General features: G+C 34.8%; 1 protein-coding gene across 1 annotated transcript in view; it reads left to right on the top strand.

Moving 5' to 3' along the window:
• The window catches only part of LOC145256102 (NPC intracellular cholesterol transporter 2-like), a 34,656-nt gene extending 22,838 nt beyond the window's left edge, over positions 1-11,818 (top strand). Inside the window, exon 4 of the mRNA XM_080114689.1 lies at positions 11,409-11,818. Within this exon, the coding sequence (XP_079970815.1) occupies positions 11,409-11,501 (93 nt within the window). The 3' untranslated portion in view covers positions 11,502-11,818. The remainder of the gene's footprint in view (positions 1-11,408) is intronic.
• The last annotated feature ends 5,412 nt before the right edge of the window (positions 11,819-17,230 follow it).

The raw sequence follows: 17,230 nt of genomic DNA, 5'->3' as shown, positions 1-17,230 counted from the left end.
ATATATATTGCAATAGAAAAATAAAAGCATGAAAAGTAATATGGTTAAGCTTAAACATGGAAAAGTAAAGGACTGTTTGTTAAAACTGGAAAAGGAAAGGAGAAAATATTCTAGTAAAAATATAATCTATGATTTAATTCTCACCGGTCTGTTTAAATGTATGTATGTATGTATGTATAATGTATATCTCACAAATACTTTCGACAGAGGCGACAGATTTTCACGAGATTAGTATCATTTTGAAGATCGACCCTTCGACAACAAATATCGAAAAATTGGTTAAAAATATTAATTGTTTCACCCTCACCTGGGCATTTTTCTACAAGGAGGGGTCGCTTTTTTCGCTGATATTTTCGAAAGTTATCCCCCTTTTACATTGTCTATCCTTAATTTAAACCTACGTCACTTCCGGTTTGGCGATGGGCGCAACAGCAAAGACGTCAGGTTTTTTTCATGTTTTTTGCCTCTTTCGTGGTACTGGTTCGTGTCAACCTGCCTACTACGACTTTTTTTTTTTTGCTCAATACACACCTCCAGACACCCGGGCAACACCGGGTACCCAGGCTAGTAAATTTATAATTTAAAATATTTTAGCATTAAGAATTGGTTATATAATGTTAAATTATTTTTTTATGCTTAATGCTGCAATATTTTAAGTTATAAATTTATTATATTTTTTACTAGAATATCTTGTCCTTTTTTTCCAGTTATAACAACTAGTCCTTTACTTTTCATGCTCGCATTTTTCTATTGTAATCTATGATTTTTCCGGGCTTCTAGTGAATTAACTTGTTCTTTGTTTAATTTCAATCTTATTTTTTGGGCCCCATAAACATAATGTACACATATGTAATAGCAATGTACGGCTCTTGTTTGATTTCAATAAAATTCCCCCGAATTATCCCCCTTTCATTCTCTATCTTTCACTTGTTACTTCTCTTTTTGCGAGAGCGGTGAATTGGTAGCAACAATAGTCGTTGGAGCGACGATGTTGGTATGGAAACCAGTAGTTAAAAACGTCGCTCACCTCCTTACGAATTTTTACGATTTTGAACACCAGTAATTTTATCATAACTTTTGTGTTACTGAACGAAAATTGTAAAATATTTTTTTCACAATATAGCTGAGAAGGTGGTCTATAAACTGTAATAATTGTTTGAAATTTGGTCTAAAACTGAAAAGCAGTTCTAAGTGACTAAAACTGGTACTTAACCATATATTCAAACACTACTGTGTGTATATATATATATATATATATATAGTCTGAAGAAATTTTGAGTAAAAAAAAATAAATAATGCAGTTAAATTCCTGGAAAAAAGAAACTAAAGTTAACCTATCGCAGACTTAGCACCTATATAATCCGACTTCTAAAAAGTTTATAATTATCAATTATGTAATGATTACAAAAAAAAAACCATAACTAAAATTGATAAATAGAAATAGACTTAGCACTTGCATAAGCCGATTTTTAAAAAGTCTGCAATTATAAAAGAGAATTGAACTATATAAGGATGGAAAAAAAAAAAACTTAATTAAATTTTTGTAAATGGAAAACGGGGACACACACACACACACACACACACACACACACACACACACACACACACACATATGTATGCATAATTTTTCGCGTTTAATCCTCCTGAGACTATTGCGGGTTACTGCGTATCTTTAGATATTCACGTGATGTTGATTTGGGTAATTAGCCAATCAGATAATTTGTTATTCACACACCAATCTATCGCAATCAATGATCGCGCGTTTATCAAGCAGAGATTTCCTTGACGTGCAATTAACCCCTTTCTTTGTTCGTTGTTTAGTGATAGGGCAATCTTTTTTTGTATTGGGTGACATAGTTTTAATCTGGATGTGTTCAGAAATTTCTGCTTGTGTTTTTGTTTATACTTTTTATTTATTTGTGTATTAATTAATTAATTAATTAATTATTATTATTATTATTATTATTATTATTATTATTATTATTATTATTATTATTATTATTATAGTTGTTATTATTATTTATTTATTTCATTTTTTAATGTGTTATCCTAAGGTAAAATTTATTTTGTATATGCATACGTTTGTTATTTCACTTTCCTAGTTTAATGAATTATATATATATATATATATATATATATATATATATATATATATATATATATATATATATATACACAGAAAGTTTAGATGAGATAAGTCATCGGTAGCGTCGGTTTAAAACCTAATAACAAGCGACCGTCATGTGCAACTGTAATACAATAGGAAAATCTTTTATTTACATTATCGATAATTAACGCTTTTTATTGTATCTGAATCGTGTCACTAGATAAGGCTGTCTGAAGATATTGGTTTCCTGACCAATAATGCATCAAACATTGATTTTACTGTTTTTTATATTTCCCTTTTGCAAAACTCAATCATGTTCTGCAAAACCAAAGGCACAAACAATGTCGTTTCTGAATTTTTTAGATGAGGGTTGGTTATTCGTATTATTTGGATTTTTCGGACTACTGTTCTCATCTTGAATGTTTTTCAGGATGTTTGGAAGCAAGACAACGTTTAAACAGCTTTGTAAGTATGGTGGATAGTTCTGGTTGAAACATTTTAGGACTATAATTTGAATTCCATCGGGGTCAGTTGCTTTACTGGGATCGATATTTTTTATAAGCTTGACAACATCACGCACAGTTATTTTTATCTCGCATAGTGTGTTTTCAGACACAGAAGGAAATATGAGAGTTAAGAGGTCCTGATCACATAGAATAGAATTTGCTGCAAAGTTCTTGGCAAGGAGTTTGGCTTTATTTATGCTGATGAGATTGCCTCAAGTCCATTGATGATGGTTTGGATATAGCACATGTTTTGGTTCAAGATCCTGTTTGTTATTTGCCAAAACTTATGGGAATCAAGTCGCTGCTCAGCTACTTTGAATTTGACGGACTGAGCATACAACTCTCTTGCGTTCTTTATTACTCTTTTACAGTGGTTGCTGGCAGTCCTAAAAGCGGTTTTAGTCTCAGTACACCTATTTCTCTAAAAACAGTGGCAATAGTAATTTCTGTGTGCATTCTGGAGAAAACCACGACTGGCTGTTGGATTTTTGCTGCGATCTATTCCGATAATTAACCATTCAGCCAGATCTGATACTATAGAGGACACTCCATTTTAAACATGGTGCGAAGAAGAATTTCTGATATAAATGTACAGAAGCTATTCCAATCAGTCATAGAGTATCGATATACTGTACGATGTAGAGGTACATCTGAGGACTTATTACATTTTGTTTATATTTTAACTGAGATAATCAAGAAGTCGGAATATCTTGGTGGGGACAGAACTCAGAATGAACATAGCTCGGGGCAAGTTGTAAGAAAAGGTCTAAGAGACTTGTATACTAGCCGTCAATGTCGGGCACACGAGTGGGTGCATGCATAATCTGAGTTAGGTCATAGGCGATGGAGAAATTATGACAGTACCTCCCCTCCTCGTCCGTTTTGTTTGAGTGGTTATGCCATTCAACATTTTGAACATTGAAGTCACCACAGGACGTAAATGTTAGCCGAAGTAACTGCCAAGGCCATGTTTTACTAGAAAACATAATAAGGGGAGGTAATCAGTGAGTGTTTTGACAGTTTACACGTGCATTAAGGTTGTCTGTTCTTGTCCACTGATTTGTTGCCCGCTTTTTTCACCGTATCAAAACAGAGTCAAACTTGATTTTCTTGAATAAAAATAAAACTACTTGAACAAATTACATGATTTTTTTTTAATTTTTCTTTTCGCCCCATGACTGGCACGTACGTCATACAGGTATTTCTGTATTTATTTTGATTTTAAATGCCGCCATAAGTGCCAACCTGAATAAGCGGTCAAATCAATTTACAAATATTCTTACGGAATAAATCGATTCTATATCTTAAACCTGTGCATTGTTGTCCATTCGACGATCCAACGAGAGAAAAGACTGATGATTATGATCAGGTACTAAATGTGTATCATTTAGACAAAGATTTTTGTGATTGATTTTTTTTTTTTAATTCGGAATAAAAAGGTATTCTCCTTTTTCTCTCAATAAGAAAATCCCGAAAATTACAAAAAAAAACAAAAAACAAAAAAAACAAACAAAAACAACAAACAAACAAAGATTTTGCGAGATTCTAAAAGATTCCGAAAGAACTAAAAAATTTTTTTGATGTTTCAATATTAATCAGGATTAATCACGCTTACACACCGGTTCCTTGTTAAATCACCGAAGTTAAGCAACATTGAACCTGGTCAGTACTAAATGGGTGACCATTTGGGACTTCCAGCTGCTGTATGTGCTCTCCGCTAATTTCGCCATTGTTTCCAGTCGTCCTGGACTTCTCTTTGTCACTGGACTCAAGCAGTGCATGTGTGGTTGGCGCGTTGCTCAACCCTTGCCTCATAATTACACGCGCAGCTGCCTCTACAGGGAGTATCCCTTGATCTTTCGAGACTGGACGATTCATAATGATCCCAGAAGATTCTGAATAATTCAGGTAGATTGTGGAGGATTCCACGAAATCCCAAATATTTTAAATGATTTCAAACGATTTTATGCTAATTAACCTCTTCCCTGAATATTGACTGGATATTCTGAACATTATTTTTGATAATCCTGATTATTTTCGTTCTATCATTGAACCGAAATTTGTTGACTCGAGAAGCTTCCTTCGTTGATAATTTTCCGAGTTCTATGAGTCTTGAGTAATTTTGGTTCTTATATATAGTTGTGACATAGCGAAACAGTACTGTATGTGGATTACTATACTTTAAGCGCCCCTCTCCTTGGGTAGAGCACTGTCGTAAATGTCGTAATTAGTTTTTCTGTTTTCTTATGGGATGATTACCTTTAGTTAACTATTACGTGTAATTATATTCATGCAGATATTCTACATAGTTTATACTTGCATAAAATTTACGCAAAAAAGCTTATAATAAACACAAAACTCCTTCTAAATATATTAATTTATGTGTATATATTTTTTGTTAAAAAATTTTTGGCTACCAAACTCCTCCGTCAGTTTTTGGCCTACAGACATGAAACTTAATATATAGGGTATTCGAACTCATGCGAAACTTTGTATTCGGGTTTTAGCCGGGGAAAATTGGCGCAAAAGTGTGAAATTAAATTTAAAAATGAAATTTGCCAGGTGAAGGTCGAACGACGCCATACAAATATGCATGTGCAACGTAATAGCTATTGGTTCATGTTTTAATTTTTAGCTCTGCAGTAAACATGTCACTATAATACAGTCATTAACTTCAAAGGAAAAAGTAATTCGTAAGCTAAACGTTTTGGTTTCGATTTTCGGTGGTGCGCACGAATATTAAATATGGATTAATCAAAATATCATATTACGACCGGGCAATGCCGGACAACCTGCTTATATATATATATATATATATATAAATATATATATATATATATATATATATATATATATATATATATATATATATATATATTTCAAGTTAACTTCAATGTTCACAACGTCGAATGGTTGACCCACTCAAACAAGACCGATGATGAGGGGAGGTTCTGTCATGATTTCTCCATTGCCTATGACCTCACTCAGATTGTTCAGGAACCTACCCGTGTGCCCGATAATGACGGCCAGTATGCGAGCCTACTAGACCTTTTTCTCACAACTTGCCCTGAACTATGTTCAGTTTGTGTTCTGTCGCCTCTTGGATCTTCCGACCACTCTGTTGTATCAATTAAGATAAAAATGAAATGTAATAAGTCCCCAGACGTACCTCTTCATCGTACAGTATATCGATACACTAAGGCTGACTGGGATAGCTTCCGTACATTTATATCTGATCTACCTCTGCATTCCATGTTTAAAAAGGATGTGTCCTCTATAGTATTAGACCTAACTGAATGGTTAATTGTAGGTATTGACCATTTCATACCCTCTAAAAAGTTTCAGCAAAAACCTAACAGCCAGCCATGGTTCTCTCCAGAATGTGCTGCTGCCATTGCGCACAGAAATCACTTTTTCCACTGCTTCAAACGTAATAGATGTATGGAAACTAAAGCCGTTTTCAGGACTGCCAGCAACCATTGTAAGAAAGTAATAAGGAACGCAAGAGAGTTATATGCTCAATCTGTTAAGTCCAAAGTAGCTGAGCAGCGGCTTGGTTCCCACCAGTTTTGGCAAATAGCAAACAGAATCCTGAACAGAAGCGTGTGCTCCATCCCAACTATTATCAATGGACCTGAGGTAATCTCGTCAGCATCAGACAAAGCCAAACTCTTTGTCAAGAACTTTGCAGCTAATTCTACCCTTTGCGACCAAGACCGCCAACCCCCAATATTTCCTCTTGTATCAGAAAACACGCTACGTGATATACGTATATCTGTACGTGATGTTGCCAAGCTAATCAAAAACCTTGATTCCAGTAAAGCAACTGGCCCTGATGGTATTCCAATTATAGTACTCAAAAAACTTCAACCTGAACTAGCGCCCATACTTACAAAACTGTTTAAACGTTGTCTTAAGGAGAATAGTTTCCCATCTCCCTGGAAAATCTCATCAGTATGCCCTGTATTTAAGAATTCAGGTGATCGCTCATCCCCCTCTCAGTACAGGCCAATAAGTCTCCTGTGCGTCATGAGTAAGTTGCTAGAATCTGTATTAAATACAGAAGTAATCAAACATCTCAACAAAAATAACCTTCTTAGTGACACTCAATATGGTTTCCGTTCTGCTAGATCTACAGCAGATGTCCTTACAGTTATATCGCATAGGATTAGCAAATCTCTCGACGGTGGCAATCTTTCTAGGGCAATTGCTCTTGACATATCTAAAGCCTTTGATAGGGTATGGCATAAAGGTTTACTTCATAAGATCGCTAGCTATGGTATAGCTGGAAAAGTCTTCTCAATTATTAAATCATTTCTTTCTGATAGGTTCATAAGAGTAGTAGTTGAGGGGCAAAAATCAGAAGCTCACAGTATTAATGCCGGTGTCCCTCAGGGATCCATCCTGGGCCCAACTCTTTTCCTGATCTACATTAATGATCTTCCAAATCATATCCTTACATCATTTGTAGACATTTATGCTGACGACACTACCATTTATGGTACCACATCTAAGACAGTAAACGACCAAGTTCTCTCCAATTCTCTCTCCTCTGATCTTGAGCACGTAGTACAATGGGGAAAGGAGTGGCTGGTTACTTTTAATGCATCTAAAACCAAGCTTCTCTCTTTACATCATCAACATTCTAATCCACATTTGTCATCAATTGAAATGAATGGCTCTCGTCTTCAGGAGGCCTCAAGTTTTGACAAGCTTCTGGGCTTGACCATTACTCCTGATCTTAAATGGAACACGTATATCAAATCTGTTGCCAAGGCCGCTGGAAAAATGGTGGGATCTTTCTATCGATCCAGTAGATATCTCACTGCTGATGCTATTCTCTATCTATATAAGAGCCAGGTACGTCCAAGGATGGAATACTGTTGCCACATCTGGGCAGGAGCTGCTAGAAAGGACTTGGCCTGCCTTGATAGAGTTCAAAATAGACTTCGTAGCCTCGTAGGAGATGTCCTTTTCTCCTCCTTGCAACCTCTATCTCACAGAAGAGATGTTGCGAGTTTGTCTCTGATGTATCGTTATTTTCATGGAAAGTGTTCAACTGAGCTTCAATCTATGGTCCCCCCTCGCCAAACTTTCACAAGAAACACTCGTCTAGCTGTAAACACTATCAATAATTTCCCCCACTCTTTATCTGTCCCTAAACCTAAACGTAGATTCCATGAACAAAGCTTCTTTCTTAGAACTGCACGCCTGTGGAATTGTCTTCCGTTTTCCTGCTTTCCGGCTGACTACAATATGGTTTTGTTCAAGTCTAAAGTAAATAAGTTCTTGATGAGCCGTTCCATATAAGTTATTAAATTTACCAAATTTTCATTACTAATGATTACTATATTGACCAACTTCTACTGTACACTCTTTAACCCTTATCCTTGAGTGGCCTCTGGGCCTTGATAATGTGGTGATGCCTTTGTAAAAAAAAAAAAAAAAAAAAAAAAAAACATTTTCTGGAGGCAAAGTAACCAATGAAGTGTTAATGAGGTTAATACAAGAGTGCTCAATAATAATAATAATAATAATAATAATAATAATATATATATATATATATATATATATATATATATATATATATATATATATATATATATATATATATATATATATATATATATATATATATAATAAAATTTTTATAACAGCAAAGATTTTCCATAAACATTTTCCTTAGGACTGAAATCCACGGTGAGATGGGGTAAACTTTTTTCTTTCTCTCTCTTGTTTATTCTTTCCGAAACCTTCATATTTTCCCTAATTTTTCTTTCTTTATACTCTCATACACATTGGTCTATGTATGTGTATGCGTGTGCGTATTATGTACGCATATATGTATGTATTTATGCGAGTGTATGTGTATATGTACCTGAAAGTGTATGCACATATCAGTATATGTGTACATATGTATATGCATGTATGCATATATATATATATATATATATATATATATATATATATATATACTTATATATATATATATATATATATATATATATATATATATATATATATATATATATATATGTATTTATAAAATAGTTTTTTAATTTTTTGTTCATAATATTATTTTGTATTCCTGCACGTCACCAATTGAAAACGAATAAAGAAAAGTTATAAGATTTTATACTTTTCGTATTCTTTTTTATACATTTCCATTCATATATATATATATATATATATATATATATATATATATATATATATATATATATATATGTGTGTGTGTATATGTGTATGTATGTATATGTGGATATATGTGTATGTGTGTACATGTATGTATGTGTGTGTGTTTTTTTTTAAACACATTTTCTTTAAGTGTTAATTTTCTTCATATTACCGTATATATATATATGTATTTCTCGAACACCTATACCTCTTTTCCCATCCCTCTCTTCCTCTTTCCCTCTCTCTCTCTCCCTACATTCGCTTATCTAGACTTGTGTATATATGTATAGCTGTCTCTGCGTGTACGTATATGCGCAAACATGCATGTATGTGCATGTGTATTTCTTAGTATATGTATATGTGCATATATGCATGCGTTTATGTGTGTATATATACATATATATGTATATATTTGTACATGTGAGTATTTGTTTGTATACGTATGTATATGTACGTATTAATATATGAATTAATAAAAGTAGCGTTTCGTTTCTGTCTTTAAACGGTTCAATTTGGAAACGATGTTTTCGTTCTTTTTCGAACGAGAAATAGCCGTTGATTTACAAATTAGCACCATAACGTTTCTCCTCATAACCTCTTATATCCTTCGAATTCTTATTCTCTCTTGGAATAAATAATATCGTTAGAATTCAAAAGATTGGACAGTTAAAGGCGAGTTTCTTCATTTTTATTTACTGTTTAATTCTTAATTTTTCGTTTATATGTGTATATGTACTGTGTGCATGTGTGTATGTGCGTACTTATATGTGTATATATTTAAAACTGACGTGGCACCTTCTCATTGGCTATACCTCCTCCCCCTTCTTCTTCTTCTTCTTCTCCTCCTCCTCCTCCTCCTCATTCCTTCTTTTTCCATTCCCCTTTTCTCCGTGCATGCTCATACTTTCACTACACCGATGAAGACTGAAGGATCGGTCAAAAATTATGTACCTGCAAAACAAGTTTTTAAATTGTTTTTCATAATATTATTTTGTATTCCTACCCATCACCAATTGAAAACGAATAAAGAAAAGTTATAAGCTTTTATACTTTTCGTATACTTTTTGATACATTTCCATCCATATATATATATATATATATATATATATATATATATATATATATATATATATATATATATATATACACATGTTGTTTCATTGGTAGACACATGTTGTTTCATTGGATGTACTTCTAGGAAACTAAACTCTACTGGCTAAATACAAATGCTCCTACATAGTAGAGCACTTTACTTCGTGTCTTCATTAAAACACAAACATGGAAAGGATTAACTTCGATACGTCACTCAAGAACATTCCCACACCAAATACCAAGGATTATTTACTAAAATTGATAAAGAAAATGGATGACTTACTCAGAAGGATGAAATGGAAGGCTACCTTTTTTCTACTTGATAAGGATGACAACACCAAAAAAGAAAGATATGGATTTAAAAGCGTAAAATCTATATAATAACAGTCATGATGTATGGTATCCAGGTGTGTACATGGATACCTGTGTTTGAGCGTCCATGCACTGATATAACTGTGTATGTAGGTAGAGATGTAAACATATTATAACTGTATATGAGCATTATATGTCTATGTATGTGTATATATGTGTGTGTATGTGTATATAGGCGCGGTTGTATCAAGGTGTGGGTATATATACGTGTATTTATATATATGTATGCGTGAGGAGTTTGATAACTTTCGGCGTTTTATTTTTGTTTTTGGCTTGTTTTATTTGTTTTTTGTTTTGTTTTATTTTTGTTTTTATTTTTGTTTTTGTTTTATTTTGTTTATTTATTTAATTTATTTTAATTTTGTATTTTAATTTTATTCCTGTGTCGATATAGTTATGGCCTGTTTCCAGCGCGTGTGTGTGAGTGTGTGTGAGTAAAATACAACACTCTTGAGTATAGATATAAGCGTATGTTTGCTTCTAGTGTGTGTGTGTGTGTGTGTGTGTGTGTGTGTGTGTGTGTGTGTGTGTGTGTGTGTGTGTGTGTGTGTGTGTGTGTGTGTGTGTGTGGATTGAACGGCACCGGTCAGTACTTAATGCCCATGTAAATGTCTTTAATTTACAGACCGCAAGACAAAAATGCCACATTCTCAACTACCTTGTGCCATAAAAACCAAAAGATGGGATAGATGAACTAATAAAAAAAAGGGAATATAAAAAAAGGGAAATAAAAAAGATGTTTATTATCTTCAAAGACCTCACTTTTCCACCCACCCCCGCTTATAACCCCTATCCATGTTACATTCTAACTTTGTAAACGAAATAAGAAAATGTTTTTGTTTGAAATATCAGTTCTCTTGGCCTGAAGACGTAATCCCCCAAAGCGGGTGATTACAGAAACATGTATGCACATATGTAGCCATCAATGTTTGTATAAATAAATTTCATATATATATATATATATATATATATATATATATATATATATATATATATATATATATATATATATATATATATATATATATACGGAGGAGGATTCAGTACCTAAGAACAACTCATATAAAATGTGACTGTTCCTTCTATCATTCGTATTTTCGACTGAATTCTTATCTGTGTATATCTGTTTATACTCATCTTTCTTTCTATTACAGCTTCAAGTCATTGTGGAGTGGGCCCTTGTCAACCAAAACGACGCGGAGGTTTTCTGCATTCAAATTCCCGCCAAAATCCTTTCATTTTTCTAAGAAGGCGCTTACCAAATCAAATCACCAGTCAAGAATCCAATGAAGATTTAAGAAACGGTCACGTGGCTCTAGTTTGTAACCATCCTATCCAATCAGCACCAGGATAAATAAAAAAACAAAACAAAGAAAAAACACTATTTTGCTCAATGACATGCACTTAGAAATAACGCTGATTTGTGAGTTAATCCGGCTTAATCTGCAGCGATATAAGGAGATTAACGATTATTGATGTGTATTGTCTGGAGTTGATTTTGATCGTTAAGCACACACACACACAGTGTAAATAATAAACATGTGAATATATCTTAATTACGATTCAGAGTTTTATTTATTTCATTTAAAAAAAAAAAAAAAAAAACATTCGTTCTCTCTTTCTCTTTTTCTCTCTTTATCTCTCCTCACTCTCTCGCCTCTCTCTCTCTCTCTCTCTCTCTCTCTCTCTCTCTTGTATATCTTTCTACAACTAACTTTGGTTTAAATTCACCCTACCAATATTTCCTCACTGAAATTTATTCTGTGAGACCGCGGCATAAATGATGATAGCAACATTATTATACTTACTAGAGAGGGGGTACCTAGCGTTGCCCGGGTGTGGTGATGTGTCTGCCGGGGCGGGGGGTGAATCAAAACAATAATAACAGTGAAAATGAAGAATAAGCGAAAGAAAAAATGTTAAAACTTTTTTAAATCGGATAAAAAACAACCACCCACAAAAAATCAGTAAACGCGATGAAAAAATAAGAAAATGGAAAATAAAGAATAAACGAACGAAAAAACAATGTTTAAATGTTAACACTTCTTTTTAAAAAATCCGGGGAAAAAAAAAAAAAAAAAAAAAAAAAAAAAAAATAGCGAATGTGATGGGAAAATAAAAAAGGGAAAATAAAGAAAACGCGAACGAAAAATGTCATAAATAACTCTGTTTAAATATTCAAACTTTAAAAATCGAAAAACAAATTACATTTATTTCGGCTCAAACGTTCAACCTTAAATAACCATGCTGTCACGTTAACCATTGCTCCTAGATGACGTCAGCAAAGTAACATAGTTTTTTTTAAACACAAATTTAAGAAAGAACGTTTTTCGCGCATGCGTGTTTGGCTAAATTGTCATGAAGGAATGATTTTTTGCTATCCTCCTTCATTGCAAACGTCTATTTTCATAGGAGATAATTGACCGTTTTTTCTAATTTTCACATATTATTCAGACGGTACGGGTTTCGACCCTGTCCGATACCGCTGAAAAAAGTTTTAGGCAAACATACAAACATTCATACATGCATTCAAACAGACAGGTTAGATTTATATAATAGATTTTATTTACTACCGTCTTCGAAACAGTAAATATAATAAGTTTTTTTTTCGAGCCATGGTTGTAAGTGTAGTATCTGTTCTGGTCCTGCACGTTTATGTTAACATAACGAATACATATGAACAAAAAACACACACACGAACGTACATGCACATACTCAAAGCAAACACACGCGCACGCAAGAAAAAAGTAAACACACACGCTCATATAAGTGTATACCACCAATACACGTGTCCAAGTTTATGCGGCTTAATCGATTTATGGTACAAACACTCACACAAACACACAGACAGACACAGACACATATATGAACACACACACGTTCGCAAACACACACACGAACACGCCCGCACGCACACATATACACAAACACACACGCACACACGTACACAAACACACACACGCACACATACACACGTACACAGACGCACTTAAGCAAACAAAAACAAACACACGCACATGTATATGTGTAAACACAAACACACGCGTGCGGAAATTTATGCGGCCTATTAGTTTAATGTCACACACACCGCAATGTTTTTTTAATGTGCAAATACAAGTGTAATGCGCTGTCGGTGTGTTTAATGCGATAAATAATGATCCAGAAGGTTTATCTTTCGTATGTATGTGATAGGAAGAGGCCATATTGAAATGCAAGTGGGAGTTTAGTTTTGAGGCTGATACCGTTAAACTAGAATGTAGGAACGCTTAGAGTTCAGACAATCGAAAGCCTGTGTATACGGAAAAGGATACACCATAATTTCTATAGATGAAAAGTGGTAAGAGTATGCGATGTGTATGAATTCAGTAGCCAGTTAATGATGACACAGGAAAGTAGGAAAAAGTATAAATTCGCGCGGTGAAGAATGAGGTCATAAGAAGACTTATTGAATAGAGGGGCAAAATTAGAACTTCTTTCTCTGTAGGTTATGATGACGATGATGATGTCGCGCCTAGGAATAAATGTAATGTTTTAATATTACGAATTAATGTGTCCAAAATGTCGTTCCATAGTTAAATAAGGTAATGGCTAATATTGTTAACATAATAAATTTGTATGTGTCATCCGTTGTTCTTTTGGTCCAGATGGGTAAAACTGCGCCTCGTTTATTATATATAGGGACTATGCTCGCCTCTGCTATGAGTTTCGTACAATGTTTCTTCCATTTATAGTCTTTATCTCTGCGTATTCTATCGATGATTCAGCGCTTTTATATTATACAAACAAAAAATATTACATTTCAAGTGAAACAAATGGTAGCAACGTAATTGCCAAGTCTCCTATAGTAACATATCTAAAAATTACGAAAAGCGATAAGGTATCACTGGGAGAATACTTAACATATTTAAATCCTTCTTAGATAAGAGAAAACTCCAGGTTGTCCTCGGCGGTCGTACATCTAAACAATATGATATAAAAGCGGGAGTGCCTCAGGGGTCTATCCTTGGACCTCTATTGTTCCTAATATTTATTAATGACCTCCCCGACAAAGCTGCCTCTGAGATGGGTATATATGCTGATGACACCACACTCTATAACAGGCATGGCAGGAAAACAAATGAACACATATCTAAAGAAATGGCAAAAACACTAGAGGATGACCTCCAATCTGTAGTGGAATGGGGACAAAAATGGATGGCCACATTCATGCTGCCAAGACTAAACTAGTTTCCTTCAATAATTACAAGAAACCTTCTCTGCCACCTATAGCAATGGCCAGTGACTCTCTATCTGAGAGTACATCTTTCAAACTTCTTGGCCTAACGTTCACAGAAAACATGAGTTGGAACAATTACATTGAAAACATTGCAAGGGCCGCTGCGAAGAATGTAGGCTCTCTCTACCGTGCTAGAAAACTATTGATACCTGAAAGTATCCTGTACCTCTATAAGGCCACCATTCGCCCATGTATGGAGTATTTCTGTCACATCTGGGCTGATGCATCTGCTACTAGTCTCTTGCTCCTAGACAAGGTTCAAACGAGAGACGCCAATCTGATAGGTCCTAAACTGGCATCTAAGCATCAGACTTTGTCCCATCGACGAAACGAAACATTGCATTCCTCTGCCTGTTCTACAAGTATTTTAATGGTGAATGATCTGGTGAACTGCAGACACTTGTGCCTCCACGACGTAGACACCCTCTACAAATCCGACAGGCAGCTAAATCCCACCCCCACACAGTAGAGATCCCTAGATGTAAAAGATCTTTCTATGCCAGTAGTTTTTTCCCCAGAACCGCTAGACTCTGGAATTCCATTCCAGGTCCCTGCTTCCCCAACTGTACTGACATGCAGAAGTTCAAGTGTAATGTGAACCGACATCTTGCTGCCCAAATCCCAACATAGTGCCCCAGTAGTTGTTGCCCCTGATAGTAGCCACCTACACCAAAGTGGCAATGTGCCTTGTTTGGGGTGAAAATGTAATAAAAAAAATTATTAAAAAAAGGTAGAAAATACCTATTAATGAAAACAACATGAACTAGCGCCCATGCTTACAAAGTTATTTAAGCGTTGTCTTAAGGAGAAATGTTTCCCAACACCTTAGAAAATCTCATCAGTATGCCCTGTATTTAAAAATTCAGATGATCGCTCATCTCCATCGTGGTATAGCTGGAAATGTCTTCTCAACTATTAAATCTCTGATAGGTTATTAAGAGTAATGGTTGATGGGCAGGTCAGAAGCTCTCAGTATTAATGCTGGAGTCCCTCAGGAGTCCATCCTGGGTCAAACTCTCTTACTGATCTACATCAATGATCTTCCAAACCACATCCTTAGATCATTCGTAGACATTTATGATGACGACACTACCATCTATAGTAGCACTTTGAAGACCTTAAACGACCAAGTTCTCTCTGATTCTCTCTCCTCTGACCTTGAGCACGTGGTACAGTGGGGAAAAAGTGGCTGGTTACTTTTAATGCATCTCAAACCAAGCTTCTATCTTTACATCATCAACGCTCTGTTGCCCAGCTGCCATCAATCGAAATGAATGGATCCTGTCTTGGGGAGGCCTCATGTTTTGACAAGCTTCTGAGCTTGACCTTTACACCTGATCTGAAATGGAACACGTATATCAAATCCATTGCCAAAGTCGCTGGAAAAATGGTGGGATCCTTCTACGCTCCAGTAGATATCTCACTCCTGATGAAATTCTTTACCTATATAAATGCCAGGTTCGGCCAACGATGGAGTACTGTTGCCACATCTGAGCAGGAGCTGCAAAATAAACTTCATAGCTTAGCGGGGAATGCCCTTTTCTCTTCCCTGCAACCTCTTTCCCACAGAAGAGACGTAGCGAGCCTGTCCTTGCTTTATCGTTATTTTCATGGCAGGTGCTCATCTGAGCTTCAATCTATGGTCTCCCTCTCCAGACTTTCACGAAAAACACTCATCTAGCCAGAACCACTATCAACAATTCTCACACTATCTGTGCCTACACCTAAACGTAGATTCCATTCTTTCTTAGAACTCCTCGCCTGTGGAACTCTATTCCGTTTGGCTGCTTTCCAGCTGACTACAATCTTATTGTCTTCAAGTCCAATGTGAACAAGTTCTTATTGAACCGTCCCCCTAAGTAAGCCAAGTTATAAAATTCCCACTAATGTTTACTACGCTAAAATCACAATGACTAATGTGTATCCATGAAGCCTTATCCTCGAGTGGCCTCTGGGCCTTGATAAGTGGTGATCTCCATGTAAAAAACAAAAACAAAAAAAAGTCATTTATGAAAGGAAGCGAAATGACGATATTATGCTTACTAAAAAAAGAGATAAGTTGACAGGAGAGATAATTCAATTCTGTTACTTCACGTGAGAAACATAATTCAAACTATCGGATAAAATTTCTTCCCAATATAAATTTTATGGAAAACTTATTTTCATTAATAATCATTTTTTTTTTTTGCCTTACCGTTTTCCATAATGTTTGTATATGTTACTAGTTGCGACATGACAATTACGTAGATACAATTTGTTTTTACTTGAAATTCAATATTTTTTGTATAATATAGCCGCGCCCTTGATTCTAATCCAAGTATACATTTCATCTACACATTACTTTCACTTTAACTATTGTCATTACAACTATTGCCGAGATCGTCATCAATTCTAATGCTATGATTGTTAACAATATCATTATAATTATTTTTTATCATTATTATAATTTTTATCATTGCTCCTATTGCTGCTGTCATTTATATCTCGATTGCCTTTAATATAATCGTCATGTTGATGATAATGATTATAATTGTTATCGTGCTTTTGTCAGCAGGGGGATTACTGTTACTGTTGATGTGATGATTGTGATGATTAATACTATTGTTGTGATTGTTATCATTATTGACTTGTGCATTATTGATATGATAACAATTATGATGACCACCATTGTGAACTCGGGATGCACCTATTAATTGGCAG

The sequence above is a fragment of the Euprymna scolopes genome, chromosome 32 (genome assembly GCF_053919585.1).
Source record: "Euprymna scolopes isolate OS-2025 chromosome 32, ASM5391958v1, whole genome shotgun sequence".
NCBI lineage: Eukaryota > Metazoa > Mollusca > Cephalopoda > Sepiida > Sepiolidae > Euprymna > Euprymna scolopes.
The sequence above is the reverse complement of the archived record's forward strand: the minus strand, read 5'-3'. Positions and strand labels throughout refer to the sequence as shown.